This window comes from Manis pentadactyla, chromosome 4 (genome assembly GCF_030020395.1).
Source record: "Manis pentadactyla isolate mManPen7 chromosome 4, mManPen7.hap1, whole genome shotgun sequence".
Classification (NCBI taxonomy): domain Eukaryota; kingdom Metazoa; phylum Chordata; class Mammalia; order Pholidota; family Manidae; genus Manis; species Manis pentadactyla.
The window spans coordinates 50,444,912-50,460,610 of record NC_080022.1 but is presented as its reverse complement, the minus strand read 5'-3'; the positions used below and the strand labels follow the sequence as shown (position 1 = coordinate 50,460,610).

The 15,699-nt window shown below is 37.0% G+C and overlaps 1 protein-coding gene across 10 annotated transcripts in view; it reads right to left on the bottom strand.

The window, feature by feature from the left end:
* NFIA (nuclear factor I A) overlaps positions 1-15,699 on the bottom strand; it is a 351,544-nt gene that overhangs the window by 75,077 nt on the left and 260,768 nt on the right. For all 10 annotated transcript variants that reach the window (XM_057500256.1, XM_057500257.1, XM_057500255.1 and 7 more), the window contains one exon: positions 870-998. In XM_057500256.1, the coding sequence (XP_057356239.1) occupies positions 870-998 (129 nt within the window). The remainder of the gene's footprint in view (positions 1-869; positions 999-15,699) is intronic.

Genomic DNA, 15,699 nt, shown 5'->3' with positions numbered 1-15,699 from the left:
TAATACAAGAAATATCAGTTTCCCCAGGCATATGTCAAAGTAGACAACAGGCCATAACTTTCTAGGATGTTTTATGGTACCAGCTGGTAGGTCACAGACCTACCTAAACAAAAATCTGATGGAAGAAAGCAAACGGGGTTACAATTATTCATACTCCTACTGTAGGAGTTTCAAAAACAAACTAATAAATATTTTCATCTTGCAATAAGATCAAGTAAAGTGATTTGCTGACATTCTCTTGAGGTTTAAAGCTTGTCTTTAATGCAAAATACAAATCATATTTCTTGTGGGCACATTTTAATAATAAACTTAAAAGCACATGAGACAAAAATAATGAAAACATTGAGATGAAAACCAGACAAACTATCTACCACTTCAAAAGGAGTGAATGAAGACAGCTCGTCAACACTGTGAAGCAAACAGCTTCAATGTAAAATGCCACATAATGAAATCAGGTTTCAAGGAAGGAGAACCGGCAGAGATGAGAGAATGAAAATAGCGATTACTTGAAAACAGGTAACTGACTACAGGAAAATATACTCACCTAACACACACACACACTCACCCCTCTCATACAATATGTAGGACCGATTTGATTTTGGTTCCATTCAAATTACCTCCCACCTCTTTGCAACATTCCGTGAGTAGAGAAAGAGGATTGGTCCCTCTTTTGCCTTAGGTAAGGATTAAGGATTTGATGCCCAATCTCTTCAGTCCCTAACATTCTAAAGCTGTCCCCAAGGATCAGAAATTGGAACACTCACTGCCTTCAGGCGCATTCTAGGGGAGTCCTCATTGCCTCTCGTTTTGCTATGCTGGCCCCAAGGCCATGACCTAAGCACAAGCAAGGGGCCCGAGGAGCAGCTCACCTCTGGGCCCTGTGATGACGGGTCGGTGATGCTGTGTGAATGCCGTTCCCAGGGAGGAGGTCTGAGAAGGGGAGGGGCTGCTGAAACCGGACTTCTCCGACTTCTTCAGTGTGGTTGGGGATGGCATTCCTGGCAAGAAGGATGCATTGATGAGCACACTTTTATTTCATGGAACAACAGCTTGTGCAACCTAAAAAATAACACTTAAAGAATTAAAAAAAGAAATCAACTTGTGAATGGAAAACCATTTGAAAGTGTTTTGAATTTGTCACAGAGCAAACAGGTGAGAGATGGTATCCTGGTAAGCCAGCCTATAATTGATTTCAACTTACTCAACTAAATCACAGCTCATGTTGGTCTTACTGCTCTTCTTTAATTAAGGAGTGCCGCTTGCCCAGTGTATCCTGAAAGTTGCATGTGCTTTTGGCGTCCAGGACCCTTCCTAAAAGGAGGCCGTAGAAGCACAGGAAGACATCCACAATGACTTCATCTTGCCAGTTACCTTACTTAGGCACCAAGGCACTGGCTTCACATTTTAAATAATTTAGCTACTTTAGCATTTTTAAAACCCTCAACAATGACAACTTAGTTGCTCATCCAATGAATTATTTATAATAGAAAAAAGAGAAGAGATTAAAGTAAAAAAACCCTTAAGTGCCCGACAATTGGGGACTGGTTAAATAAATATGGTAGAGCCGATGCAAATAATGCTGTAAAAGAACAACAACATGGCAAGCTGTTTATTTAACAACACAGAATAAAAACATGGAAAGAATTAAAAACATGGGATGTTAGGCTATGATGCCATTTAAAAATATATTTCCATTTACAGAGAAAGAACTGGGAGGAAATACGGTATAAATGGTAACAGTTGCCTCTGTGTGTCGGATTTGGGTGATTTCCATGGCCCCTTTTTGCTCACTTCTCTTTTCTATGATGAATATATATTACTTTTACGTTAAGAAAATACAATACAGTGTATTTTTAAAAATAGTGTTTTTACTATAGTTTCTAAGGTTTTCATAGCATTTTGAACCCAGAAAATGCTTGAGGAAGAAAATAATGGGAAAAGAGTTCCTTGTAATTACTGGATTTATAATGTTCTCAGCAACCATGCTGACATACACAACTGGAGGCACCTATCAGTTTGGTAGGGTGCCAATTAAAATAATGAAAACTTGGAAATAAAAATAAAGGAAATGACTCCTTGTCTCCACACCACAGGACAAATTTGGGCTCTCTTAAGTCTGTAGCACAAAACTGGTCTGCACTCATATCAAAAGGACCAAATCTCCTTTTACTTATGTATGTGTACATGTGTTGTGTTCTGCCTAGGACCAAACTAAGCAGGAAAAATCAGTGATAAAAATAATAATGATATTAGCATGTACCTGTTATTGAGTGGCTGCTAACTACTGTGCACTGTGCCAACTGCTTTGTGGCATAGATCTGTTCTGAAATTTAGTGTGGCCTCTGTCTACATATATCTAAATGTCTGTATCTAAATATCGAAATGTTCTTGTTATTTCTGATCACAGATTTCCTTGATGAGATTCTGCAACACAAGTTTCAGGTGTCACTACAGATTCTATAAGGATGGAGACGGTGTCTACTTTGCCCCATCCATTTTCAGTTTATCTACCAAAGGGTCCGGAACACAGCAAGTGGTCTGAAAAGACGTTTAAGCTACTTGTACAAGTCTCAGCTTTATTGTGGCTTTACTAATAGATGCTTGGACAGAGCTAAACTTGGGGGTTTGACCCCAAGAAAGAAACAAATGGCAAAGTGGTAAGCACATCTGCATAGTCAGACATAAGGACAATATGAAGTGCCATGTGATTTCCCCCTAACTTGACATATCTGGATCAGATCCATTCTAGATTAATATCTATATGATTTGAATTAAAAACAAAGTCACTAAGTGACTTTAGCTGTATTTATTTCCTTGTTGAATCAGTAACCAAAGTCACCCACACCAGTGTTTTAACATTAGGATGGATTGAGGTTTTGGATCAGTGTTCATTGCAAGCAACCTAACCTAAGGTATAATCATGTAATTACATTAGAGAAGAGAATTCAAATTAAAAAATTAAGGGAAAGAAATAAGAGGCTACCAAAATGTAAACAAACCTCCCAATTCACTGAAACCTCTTCTGTGCAGATTTTTAGGCTGCCAACCAGTCCACTGATTTAAACTCAGTCAAATGCCGAAAATATGTGTCATTAAATAGAAATAGAATAGAAAAAGTGTCAAAACTTTTAAGATGGCAGAATTTTTTTCAGATAATAGAATCACTGTTGAAATGCAGTATCTGAACTAAACTTATTAAAGAAAGCAAAAGGTTGGACTCAAGAAAAAGTTATCATTTCTCTGAAAAGTTCATGTGTTCCAACCCATGCCATTCTAAATACTATAGAAATATTGACATGATTTAAATCCACCATTTATCCTTTTAAAAGGGGAAGTAAAATTTAGGCTCTAACAAGCATCAAGACGATCAAGTTGGTAAATGAGTTAAAAAACCACACAATTCAAATCCTTTTTGAAAGGGTTAAAGAGAGAAGAACCAGTGTCTGTGTGTAAGAACAAGCCAAACTGTGTATAACAATCTTCTAAATTTATCACAGTCAAGTAATATGAGCCCTAAGGCTGTCATGAATCTCAAAATTACTTTGTGTTTTCAATTCTGAAGGACTCACGTTGAGCACATTTCCTTATGATATACTTTAATATTTTCTCCATATGCATAATGTATGTTTTGGTTAATTTGCTTCATATACTTAATTGATCAGTTGAAATTTCAAAACATTAGTATACTGCTTTATGTTAAAAGGGAGAGAACATTAATCTTGCCTTTTATTTTTGAAATCAAATGTGTTTTCTGCAGGTTACTTTAAAAATAAACTGCTTGCTAAAATTTCTTTTACCAATTAGCTGTGCACAACTGTTACACAATTACTGTACAGAATAATGACTGACTGGCTTTCTCTTAAAGAATCAAAACTTTAATTTCAAAGTATTTTTTAGAAGTATCAAATTTTTTAAAAAAGATTATAAAGTAATGCTACCTCCTTTTCTGGAACAAACAAAATATTACCGCAAAATTCTTCCCAGTATGTAAAAATAAAGAATTTTATAGAATGGGAAGCAGAAATTTACCATCATGCTTGTTTCAATGGGACACTTCCTCCTACCGATTGCTATACAAAACCCATTGGTGGTGCACAGAACTGGAGATGGATTTCAAGACGCATATTGCCTTATCACTGGTTTTTTTCTAACCATCAGATTTTCTGAATTTTTCTCCATTTTTCCATTTTTCTTGGCTATCTGAGTCATTTCAAATAGTGTTCAGAGGACAAAGGCAAACATACATGAAATTCTAGTCATTCAGTGACAGATCCCTGGAGGCAGTTGTGAGTGAGAAACCCAAAAGGGAAACCCTGTATGTAGAGCCAAACATGTATTGACAAAGATCCCATTAGAGTCATCATTAAGTGTGTGGTACTCAGAATTCTAAGATGGCTCCAAAGTTCCTGGCCCCTGGGGTACATACTTTGTATAGTCTCCTCACCTAGAATGTGGGCAGTACCTGCAAATATAGAAGATGTCATTCTTGTGGTTAGGTAGTTATACTGCAAAAGTGAATGGACTTCTGTAGATGTAATTAAGGTCCCTAAGCAGGTGACTTTGAGGTAAGTAAAGGGTTACTACCTGGGTGGGCCTGGCCTAATCAGGTGAGCCCTTTAAGAGAGAGACTAGAAATCAGAGAGATTTTCCTGCTGGCTTTGAAGAAGTAAGCTGCCATTTTGTAAAAGGGCATATGAGAGGGTCACATGGTTAGGAACTGCAGGGTTCTGCAGGGTTCAGTGGAGCCCCCAGCTGACAGCCAGCTTTAAGAAAGCCGGACCTTTGTCTTAAAGTTATAAGCAGCTATATTCTGCCAACAATCATGAGAGTTTGCAAGAGGACCCCAAGCTCCACATAGGAATGCAGCCTGGACAGAATTTTGATTGTAGCCTTGTGAGACCCTGAGCAGAGGGACAGCTAAGCTGTGCCTAGACTCTTGACCCATGGAAACTTCAATAATAAATGTGTGTTGTTTTAAGCTAAGTTTTTGGTAATCTGTGATACAGCAATAGTAGCCTAACATTATATTCAAACATAAGACCATTGTCAATGCTAGAAATGTGTGTACGAAGGATGCCTACTGTGCACTAATTACTCTCTAGGATTCCAGAAGTTTCCATTATTTTTAGCAAATCCATCCTAGGTGTGAGGTTTTCTACTTAGCTTACATTCACCCATACAGCTTCTTAGGACAGAGACTAATAAATGGTTATTTCCAATGGTATAAACACTTTGGAAAATTTCTATTTCCCTCTGATTCTTTCAAGAGACATTAATAACAAAGTCAGATCAAATCATATTTTAAAAATCTCAAAAATAATTATTGGGGTCTCCTATAACAAATCAAGATTTGTTTTGGTAACTTTCTGCTGCAACCTGAAGCTACAGAAAGGAAAAAGGAGATACAGGGGAAAAAAGTAATTTCAACTTGACTCTCTCCCAAATTATGAGATTTATCAAACAGTTTGACCAAGAACTTTACAGGGACAGTCGTGGAGCAAATGCTGCAGGAATGAGAAGTAAAATGCTGCTCTCTGCTTGAGAAAATTTCTTAAAGGAGGTGTTTTAGGAGTCAAGGAGCTACAATATTAATGGGAAGCAGGGGCAAAGGGAGATATTACAATAAACTATATTCCGGTGACAATGGAACAACATGCTGGATTTTTTAAATGGAAAACTGTGACAAGTCTGGGTTCGTGCTTATTGTTGGGAGACTCACTAAAAAATTCAGTATCCTGTGAAAATTATGCCTGGTAAATGTTGCTCAGGACAGCGGGAACTTGTCTGTTGTAGGAGTTTGGGTGCCGTAATGCAAGTTGGCAGAGAAGATTCTACTGGTATATGTCTCTTTCTTCAAGGTATAAAAGTCAAGAACAGAAACTTGTTTCAACAATGTTCATTTATACTCACAATCTGTTTGGAAGAAGCTGTGGAATAAAGCAAAGTCTGCACTTTAGTTTTAAAATCCCATATGTAGGTAGGTTAGAGAGGACCATAAAATACAGTTAAGTCTGGTTGTTCATATTAGACTTTAGATATTCTCCTGTCCATTGTCACCATTTAGTTCCCAATGACCCATCTTTATTGCTGCTTTGCCATAGCAACTATTACACTAAACCTAAAGGCCACTGGCAGCGTTCACTCATCTATCAGCCTTAAGAAAGCCAGGAGGCTGCGGAAGAGATGGTCATCAAATCTCTGCATATTGATCATTTCCAAAAAACAGCCTGGAAATAATAAAAGCTACGAATTATGGAGTACCTGCTATGTGCTCTGTACTTACAAATAGCTCAACTACTTACACTTTCATCTCAGGTAGGTAGGTACTACTTATCCTGCCTGCCTCTAACTTAATGTTACAGAAACTAGGTATCAAGAGATGTCAAGCAACTTGCTCAAGACCATCCAGCTATTAAGTAGTATTTCAGACCCAGGTCCCTCTGGTCCTAAAGCTTATGTTTTATAAAACATCACACTCCCTCACAAAGTTTCCCTTGCATAATATAAGAACAGTGTCCTATTTAAGTCAGTAAACTATATTTATAAGTGAAGTCTCATATTTGTTATCCAAATAAAAAATTCAAAGAAAGGTTATATCAGCTGTAAAAGATTAAGCAAAAAATAAGAAAATTTCTGAAGTATACTAAGAATCATCTTGTCTTACACACAACAGGTTTTTCTTGGCCTTCGTAGGGATCACTTAGGATTTTATTAAGCATACTGAATGTATTATCAGTAATTCTAACAGAACCTCCAAGAAATAAATATTCTAATAGGCTTAGAAGAAGATAATGACCCAGAGATGCTAAGTTGTAAAATAGTAACTATATACATCTAATATTTACAATAGGCCTCTTGCCTAGTCAACAGGTTGTTTTCTCTATAAAACCTTTTGCAGACATAAGCAGAAAGGATCAAAATTCTTCTTTTAAGACTCATCGACATCTTCCAAGCCTAGTTGATCATTATAATGCAGCATTATCTCACTTACCCAGAAGTAAAGTCTGATACACACAATTATTTAGAATTCAGTGAGTCTTGACATCAAGAGAGTCCTCTGAGCTAATAAAATCAGCATCAAGATAGTCAACTAAGTAGAGGCATTTAACTCACAGGAAAGTATAAGTCTATAGAAATTAAGAAAAGTATTTCAAGGAAAAGGCTGTGATCAAGCGAGTTGAATGCTATCAAGAGGTCAAGTATAATGAGAATAAATGAGCTCCAGGAGAGTCAGGCACATGGAAGATAAGTTAGAATAGTTTACAAAATCAGTGGGAAGTGAAGAAGCAGGGGAAATGGGTGTAGTCAACTCTTTCATGAAATTGGTCTACAGAGGGAAGCAGAAAAGCAGGGTAGTAGCTGTGGGTTGATGGAGGGAAGCAAGGCAGAGCTTTTTGAAGATGAGAGACAGGAAAGTGTGTTTATCTACCGATGGGAAAAGTCCAGCAGCTGGACAGTAAGCAATGACTCAGACAGAGGATAACCGAGGGAGTGAAGTCCTGCAGGTGAGGCCACACCATTAGTACGTGGAGGAGCCAGGGTTTGAACTCCAGTGCGCCAGACCTCTTCCTCCTCTCAGTGATACTCCACCAAGGTGCCCATTTCTGAAAAAGGTTCCGATTATTGATCTACCATACTGATATAAACCAATCATAAGCTGGTTTAGTATAGAGCTTATTAATGATACATATTTTTCTTTAGCCTAAATTACATGCTAACTGCTATTGTAACAGTTCTCTCTAGATTCGGGCATTCCGATTCTCTTACATCTCCAGGTCTAAGAGTAGGTACCCCCAGTCATGGCTGTCCCATCAGTGGTGACAGCGTCAGTTTCAGTGCCATTTCTCAAGCACAGGATGGAGGTTGAGTACCAGTACAATATTTTGCAAGTCATCTGCCAGAACACATGTATGCTTAGACTCATCTCTTCCAGAGGGAGAACTACGCAGCACCACAGCCACGGCTCCACAGGCAAGCACAGGATGTCTCTAGGACCTTCCCAGTTGCACCTTGGGATGAGATCATCTCCAACCATGATGCTAAATAAAGGCTGTGGTGGGAAAGATTAACCCCGTGGTTAAAGGACCATTCTGTTCCTGTGGGTATAAATAGATGCTCTTTGACTTGGGGAAGTAGTTCAAGGTACTGCACTCATCTTAGCTTTGTGTCCTAATGATAAAATCCATTAGGGTTCATTCTAATGTAATTTATTATGATTCACAGACTCAACAATAAAAAAAAGTAGAACAGTCTGACTATTTTGACTTTTAACCTTTTTGAGTGAATAAAAACGTTTTAAAATCACTTTTATGATGGAGAGAATAAGACGAGTTAATATACCTTCTGAGGTTTTTCCTTCTTACTCTATAGGCAACCATTTAAAATGAGCTAAAAGGACCCCCAAAAGAATTATCACATCATAAAGAAGTTCAGGTAATTTAAAAGGCTTGCATGTAAGTGATTTCTTCAATTTTTAAAAATGGGAGAATGGAGTAGAAATGATATGGATTATTCAGGAGAAAAGAAACGATGAGTTCTCTAATGTATTCCAAATGTTCATTTGTGAGTGAAAATTTACAACCAGAGAGAGTAAAGAATAGACACAAGGAAAATGTTATATCAAAATCTCATTCCTGGGCCAACAATAAACTCTTTTGAGTTTTTAGGGGATTTCCTCTCCTTTCAGGGTAAATACAGACACCCCAGTGTTAGGACTGCAATTTAAAAATTATATTTGATGCTCCATATTATACTTAAAAGTTGGAGATTCCCTACCCATCCCATCCTCCCTCATGCCACCCCATCCTCCCAAGTGTTTATGGAAGGATTGATTTTGGCTCAACAAAGTAATTGCACACATTCACAGAGAATGGAGAATAAAGAAGAAATTACTGAGAAAACCAAACTATTTCCTTTGTATGAAAAATAAATATAATATAATATAGCATGATGTTTTATTCATTCTGCCTAGATACCCAGCTGAACAGTGAAAAACTCAATCATACATACGCTGGGTTTCTATCTGCCCTGTCCAATATGGTAGCTACTAGTCATGTGTGTTTACTTAATATTAAATCAGTTAAAATTAAATGGATTTAAAAAATGGAGTTGTTCAGCATAACCACACTTGAAGCGCTCAATAGCCATATTTAACTAGCTGCTACTTATGGGACAGTGCAGATACAGAACATTTTCATCCCTGCAGAAAGTTCCATTAGTTCTTCTGTATATACCACCAAACAATCTTTTACTTTTTTGGTTGTGCTGTGGAACAGCAGGTAAAATCTTACATACATATATATGTAATGTGTGTGTGTATGTGTGTGTGTGTGTATGCATATATATTTATGTTTATATTACTTTTATACATTTTATATTTGTAAGTTACAAAAGCAAAATGTATGTACTATACAAATAGAGAATGTATAAAAGGGGAGAAAAAATGAAAGCCCTTTCTTCTCCATGTCCAAAAAGCCATGGGAGTATCTCAGTGCTCAAGCTCAGTAAATAACCTTACACATACTTTTCTCCACCTCTAGTACGAGTTTCAGTGATATGAAGTTAAGTGCTTATTAAAATATGTTCACTTCTGTCAGTTAAAACTTGCTTGAAAGCTTGAAGTTTAAGGTCCTACTGGTAAAATTTCATATAAGAGATGCATCATCGTGAAGTTCCATGTTTGGGATATGCTGGCACTGGGGATCTATTAGTCCCAATGTTCTTTGGATACAAGCAGAGCACCCATCATTTTATTTAAAGTAAAATTGGAAACTGATTGGAACATTTCAGAGGGGGAAAAAGAAATATAATTTTAGGTCTCTTCAAATTGCTTGAACTATGAAATCAAGTAACGAACACTAGAAAAGGTTCGGTCAGCTAGAATCTAAGCTTAGTGTAGTCAGCATTTTCTTGCTAAACCTTATTATGGCTAAGCATTTGATTTTTCATCTCTGCATTTTGTTTGTCCCCACAAATAAACTACTTTGACCTCCACCTGTTACTCAGTGAAATCTGCTTGCCATCCTTCCATAACGCTATTCTTTGCTTTCAAATGCCTTTTGAATCTCTGAGAAAGTAGGAAGATAGAGCTGTGTAATGAACTGAACTGATGCCACTTCATAACTAGGTAGTAGTTCATAGTTCAAGCTAGAAGCTACGTAGCAAAAGTAGATGGGTGTTTTTAAAAGGCTAAGGTTGGGCATGTTGGAAGGGGGCAACACATTTCATCATTTTAAGGTGAACTTTTTCACAGAAAGAGGTTCCCTCTTGAGCTTTTATTTTATTTTATTTTTTAATTTTTTATTAAGGTATGATTGATATACACTCTTATGAAGGTTTCACATGAAAAAACAATGTGGTTACTACATTTACCCATATTATCAAGTCTCCACTCATACCCCAATGCAAGCACTGCCCATCAGTGCAGCAAGTTGCCAGAGATCCACTATGTCCCTTCTCTGTGATACACTGTTCTCCCCGTGATCCCCCACACCATGTGTACTAAACATAATACCCTCTTGAGCTTTTATTTAATGCAGAAAACTTCTGGCCCTTTCCTTGTAAGAAAACCACTCTCTAAAAGAGTTATGCCTTCATTTTAGACAGATGAGCCAACAGGTCCTTTCAAAGATTAAAAATACTTCATTATTCTGTTCTTTTTCTGTATATTCATTATTCTGATATTTTCCAAAACAAAATGAACCACTAACCTCAAATGCAGCTTTGTATTGCAAAAGGACCAGTTATCAAATGCAATTAAAACAAAAAGAAAAGGGGAAATAACTGTACATAGCTGCATGAGTCATTTTCTGAAGCACAATATTTAACAAAATATTTTAAAATATTTATTAAAACATTTTTATATTGAGGTACGTATAATAAAATGCACAAATCTTAGTGCATAGCTTGATGAATTTTGATATGCATATACACTCATATAAGCATCCCCCAGATCAAGATATCAACCATTCTCACTATTATTTCCCCTCCTTCACCTATACAAAATAGATTTTTTTAACAGGGACATATCAGAAAAAAATTTCTATGTAAAGCTGCACCTCTCCTGATTAATGCTATACTCACGAGAAGAGATGGTGCCTGTCTAATTACACTGAATACTTATCTGAGAGGGATATGCAGGGTGTTTCTGTTCACTGTCACTCTTTGTGACAACGTAATGATAGATCTGCTTACTTGTGAGTGCAATTATTAAAAACTGTGCTGTTTTCTTAACTGTCTTCATATCTTGGAAATATTTTATTAAAAATTACTTATCTGACACAAAGGGTAAATTCCTGGCAAAGGTTTTCCTATCAATTAAGTAAATGAGATAGTTCATTCAGTCACAGCCTTTGTTGAATGAATGTCTTATTCCAGTTTGGTGAAATTGATCACCACAATGCTTTTATATTGGAGTTCATGATTCACTCTTTTTTTCCCCCTTGTCTTACTTGTCCAAATCTTAAAGTCTGGTTTTCACTTAAACTAAAAACTGCTCACGGCCGACATTTTCTCTGGAGTCATGATTTAGCACTTCTCCCTCATATTCACACCTTTTTTTGGAACCCAACACAAGATCCAATTTTATACAGACAACTCCCCACAGACCCATCAGAATGGCTAGCGATATACCATCGCGTGCAGCTATTTCTACTCATATAATTAACTTTATCCAGCACCTGTTACGAAAAAGTCTTTGTACAAGATTAAAAACAAAAAACAAACCACGTTGGGGGCTCTAGAAGTAGGCTGGCTACCCTCAAACCAAAGGACTATTTCCATGTGTGTCTAAAGAGACAAAACTAGGTTCCTCTCTCTTTTTTTTTCTTTCACTGACCAGCCCTCAAATGACACCTGTTACCAGCTGAGTTTCTGAATGTGAAAAACAACCAGATATGCATATGGAATGTAAGCTGCTGAACCACTCCCACAAGGGAGTTTATTTCTCTGGCTTTAGTCAACTTAAGACATCTATCAAGTAGTCCAATTAGCAGATTAATGACATTTATAATAAATTATATCTCTGCAAAATCTCCAAATGTGTGATGAGGACATAAATTTGTGACCCAATATAATGGTTATGTGTTATAAAGATTTTGTTTTTAAACTAAAGGCCTGTTACGGTTTCAGTGCTATGGACAAACTCACAAAAACATCAAGCACATCAAAAGGAGAAAAATGACCAGTTAAGTCTTTTGAGGATAGGATTTCTCTTCTGAAGAGAAAAAAAATTGAGCACAGAAAAAAAGAACTCTTAAAATTAGAGGCAGATGTTACCACTATGAAGTGATAAATATCAAAGAATGACTGGCCCTGAAAAGCACTTTTACACGTCCCATACTACTTTTAATCCTTACACATGTATTTTGACATAGAACATTTAAGTGCTGCTGATATCAGGCTCTAAAGAGCATTAAAACACAAGAGCTGTTGCACGGCCAGTTTGAGAAACCCTCTCTTCAGTTGGGTTTGCAAAATGGCTGGAAGGCAGATGGCAAATTCTGACTGGCTTTGAGTCCTAAGTAATCATGACATCCTAGGATTCATTTATCCTGGAAGCTAATCACGGCAAAGTGATTTCTGGGTTGGGACAGCGCACATGGTAGAGTAATGTGGTGCTATATAGGATGCTCCAGATCAGAAATGGGATATGGGTTGTCATTCCTTGAATTTCTAATGACCTGAGTGCATTTCCACCCATGCAAATGAAAACTTAAACTACTTCTCATTACATACAAAGTGGAAAATCCTGAGAGATTGGAACACTTCTTCAAAATGTTTCTTCAAGAGGTTTGAACCATATTAAAACCCGGAAGGGCTGGAGTATTAGCTGAATGAATCCTGAATGTTTGCAGCTGTCTGTAAAGGTTGTTCTCAGCAGTGGGCTGAAGGTGCTGGACTACAGCACAGAGTCCTCACTCCAAACAGACCACAGCACCCAGCACCTAAGTAACCCAATATTTAAACATCTGGGAGTTTCAGAGGGGTTTTTAATTATTAGAAAAGGAGATTGGTAATACTTTACTCTGAAGAGGCAAGCCAGTGAACTCTATTTTAATGGATTCAGTCATTTTACTGCAGTTTAGTTTTTTATCCAGTTTAAGAGATGTGTTGAAATGCAGTGACTTTTTTATACCTGAAGTTTTCTATTTGAGAGACATATTTTGTGGCTCAGAGCTGGAGAAAATCCCCTCATTTTAGCACTTGGTGTGTTGCTCAGGAATCCATCAGGAAACAATCCCTGATTTACTATGTCGATGTGAGCATTTCTCGTAATCTTCTAGGATGTAATTCACCCATCATCTCGAAATGGGTGCCATGCCTTTGATTAATTGATGAGTTTATGATGTATTTGAAATCCTTGGATGGATAGAGTTGGACAAATAGGCATCATTGTAATCCTCTGCCAAGCAGGAAAGCAACTGGGATGTGCACAGCTGTGTCAGAGGCCGCAGCACAGCACGGGCAGAAAAGCTGTCGACTCTGGAGATCTGTGCGGACCTGAGGCTTTCTTACTTCCTTCTCTCTCCTATTCCCCATTTAAAGCCCTTTATTCTGGAGTATTAAAAAATTATTTTATTAAAAATATTTTGTCTAAAAAAAGATAGAACTTTATTCCCATATAGACCAATGGTCTTATACTTGATTATTTAACATTTAAATAGAATCATCAGTATGTAGGAAAAATATAAACATATGAGGAAGGGAAATAAGTCTACAAATAGTATTATTAGTGATTGGTATCAATTTTTACAAATTAAATGTATACACATATGTGCACACATTTATACACACATACACGCACACATCTTAGAACAATGTATGGCCAATAATAAGTGCTCAGCAAACATTAGCTATTGACTATAAAACACTGATCTACTTAAAATTTCAACAGTATTCCAATGACAAAACGTGAATAAATTAATCTTTTTTTGTTAATCAAAGTGTGGCATTACTGAGTCTATGAAATATCTACATCGTGTTCACAGAATAGAATACAGAAAGTAAGAACACTAAAGAAGTAATTTTTCCCCTTTATGTTAGAGGTTGAAATCAGCTTGCATTTGAGTTCTACAAGTATTTAATAATATTTATAAGATAAGTAAACTTTATTAGATATGGGAAAATCAACACAGCTAACTCCTAGGTAAGTTTGACATCTGTCTATCTTTTATTTTTCCTCTTCCAACTATATTTTCTGGTTATTTTTTCCCTTTGGTGAATGTAATCCCAATTTAGAATAATTTTGTTTTGTCTGAGTCAGTATTTGTTTAGAGTCTGCCCAACTATATTACCCACAAGTCAGAACACTGTCTGCTTTAGGAAAGGCAGACCTGAATCCATGGGGGCAGAAAGACACGTTCTGCTGGAGTAGGATGGCACTGCACGTCCTAAGGGTTTCCTAGCATACTGGCTTGCTACATGCTTTTTAGAGATGAAGAAAAAGTAAGTCTGATATTATAAAGGGAAGGAAACAGCAATCAACATTTATTGCTGCTCCTTCAATAACGGAGGAGTTGATGAACCAGCTCTTCCAAATAGTCACAGTAGAGGACTGTGGTCTAAGCCAGTGAATAAACTCCTAATCTACACGATTGTTGGCATCCTTTATACCTTGTATGACAGCCACTGGGTACCTGTTCAACCAGTTCCCCCTCTTTCCCTCACTGGGCTGTAAGCACTTTGAGGGCAAGGTCTGTCTTGGTTTATTTGTTTTTCTCTATCATCCTCCACAGTGTCTTGCATATAAAACATGGCAGATATGTACAATGTTTTCAATTTAATTTCACAGTATCTTAAACTCACATAGCATTTCAGAATTTTCAAAGTATTTACCAAAAAATAACAATATATCATATTTGTATAAATTTTTATGGTTAAGTATACTTTATATATATTAAAAATACTCTATGTCCAGTGCCACGCACAGTACCTGCACACAGCTGGTGCTTAGTAAGTGGGAGCTCCTGTTTTTTGTTATCATCCCATTTGATCTTTTAACAACTATAAATTAAGAAGACTGGATTGTCTTTTTGTCTTCAACATTTACATATGAGGAAATGAAAACTCAGAAGAGTCATATGCTAACAATCCCAGGTTTATTCTTGGCAGAATGCAAGAATTGCAGAGTTTTGATTTTTAATTTTTCCTTTTTCTTCTCTATAATACACTCTATTTCTCTCTTATTTTCTCCCTCCCCAGCAAGCCTATGAACATTGTTATGGTGGGAATGAAATTTGCCTTAAAGTACCTGCTCATACCGTGCTACATAAAGCCACACAATATGCCAGCCCATTGCTAACTGAGGCCACAGAGGCTGTGACGGGAATGGGGTAGAGAGGATGATTTCGCTTATACACCTAAGGTATAAACTACATCTCTTCCTTCTTGAATATTTACATGGTCTTGTTTTCAAACATGAAATTTAAAATTTGGAGATTTGGGTAATTTATTTACTCAGACAAAACTGGCTGAAATGCAGGTCTGTTTTCTTGGGAAACTCTGTGTTCACACAATTGTGCATATGGGTTTTCTGGTATAACTGGAGTTGCACTCATTCACACAACAAATGTATACAGGGCTCTGAGTCTTGAGCCCTTTGCCCTACTCAGAGGGCAAGATCAGGCATGTGTGGTTTTCATCTTATTATTCATGCAGTTATGCCACAAATATTGAATGGACACCATATGCAGGTACTAT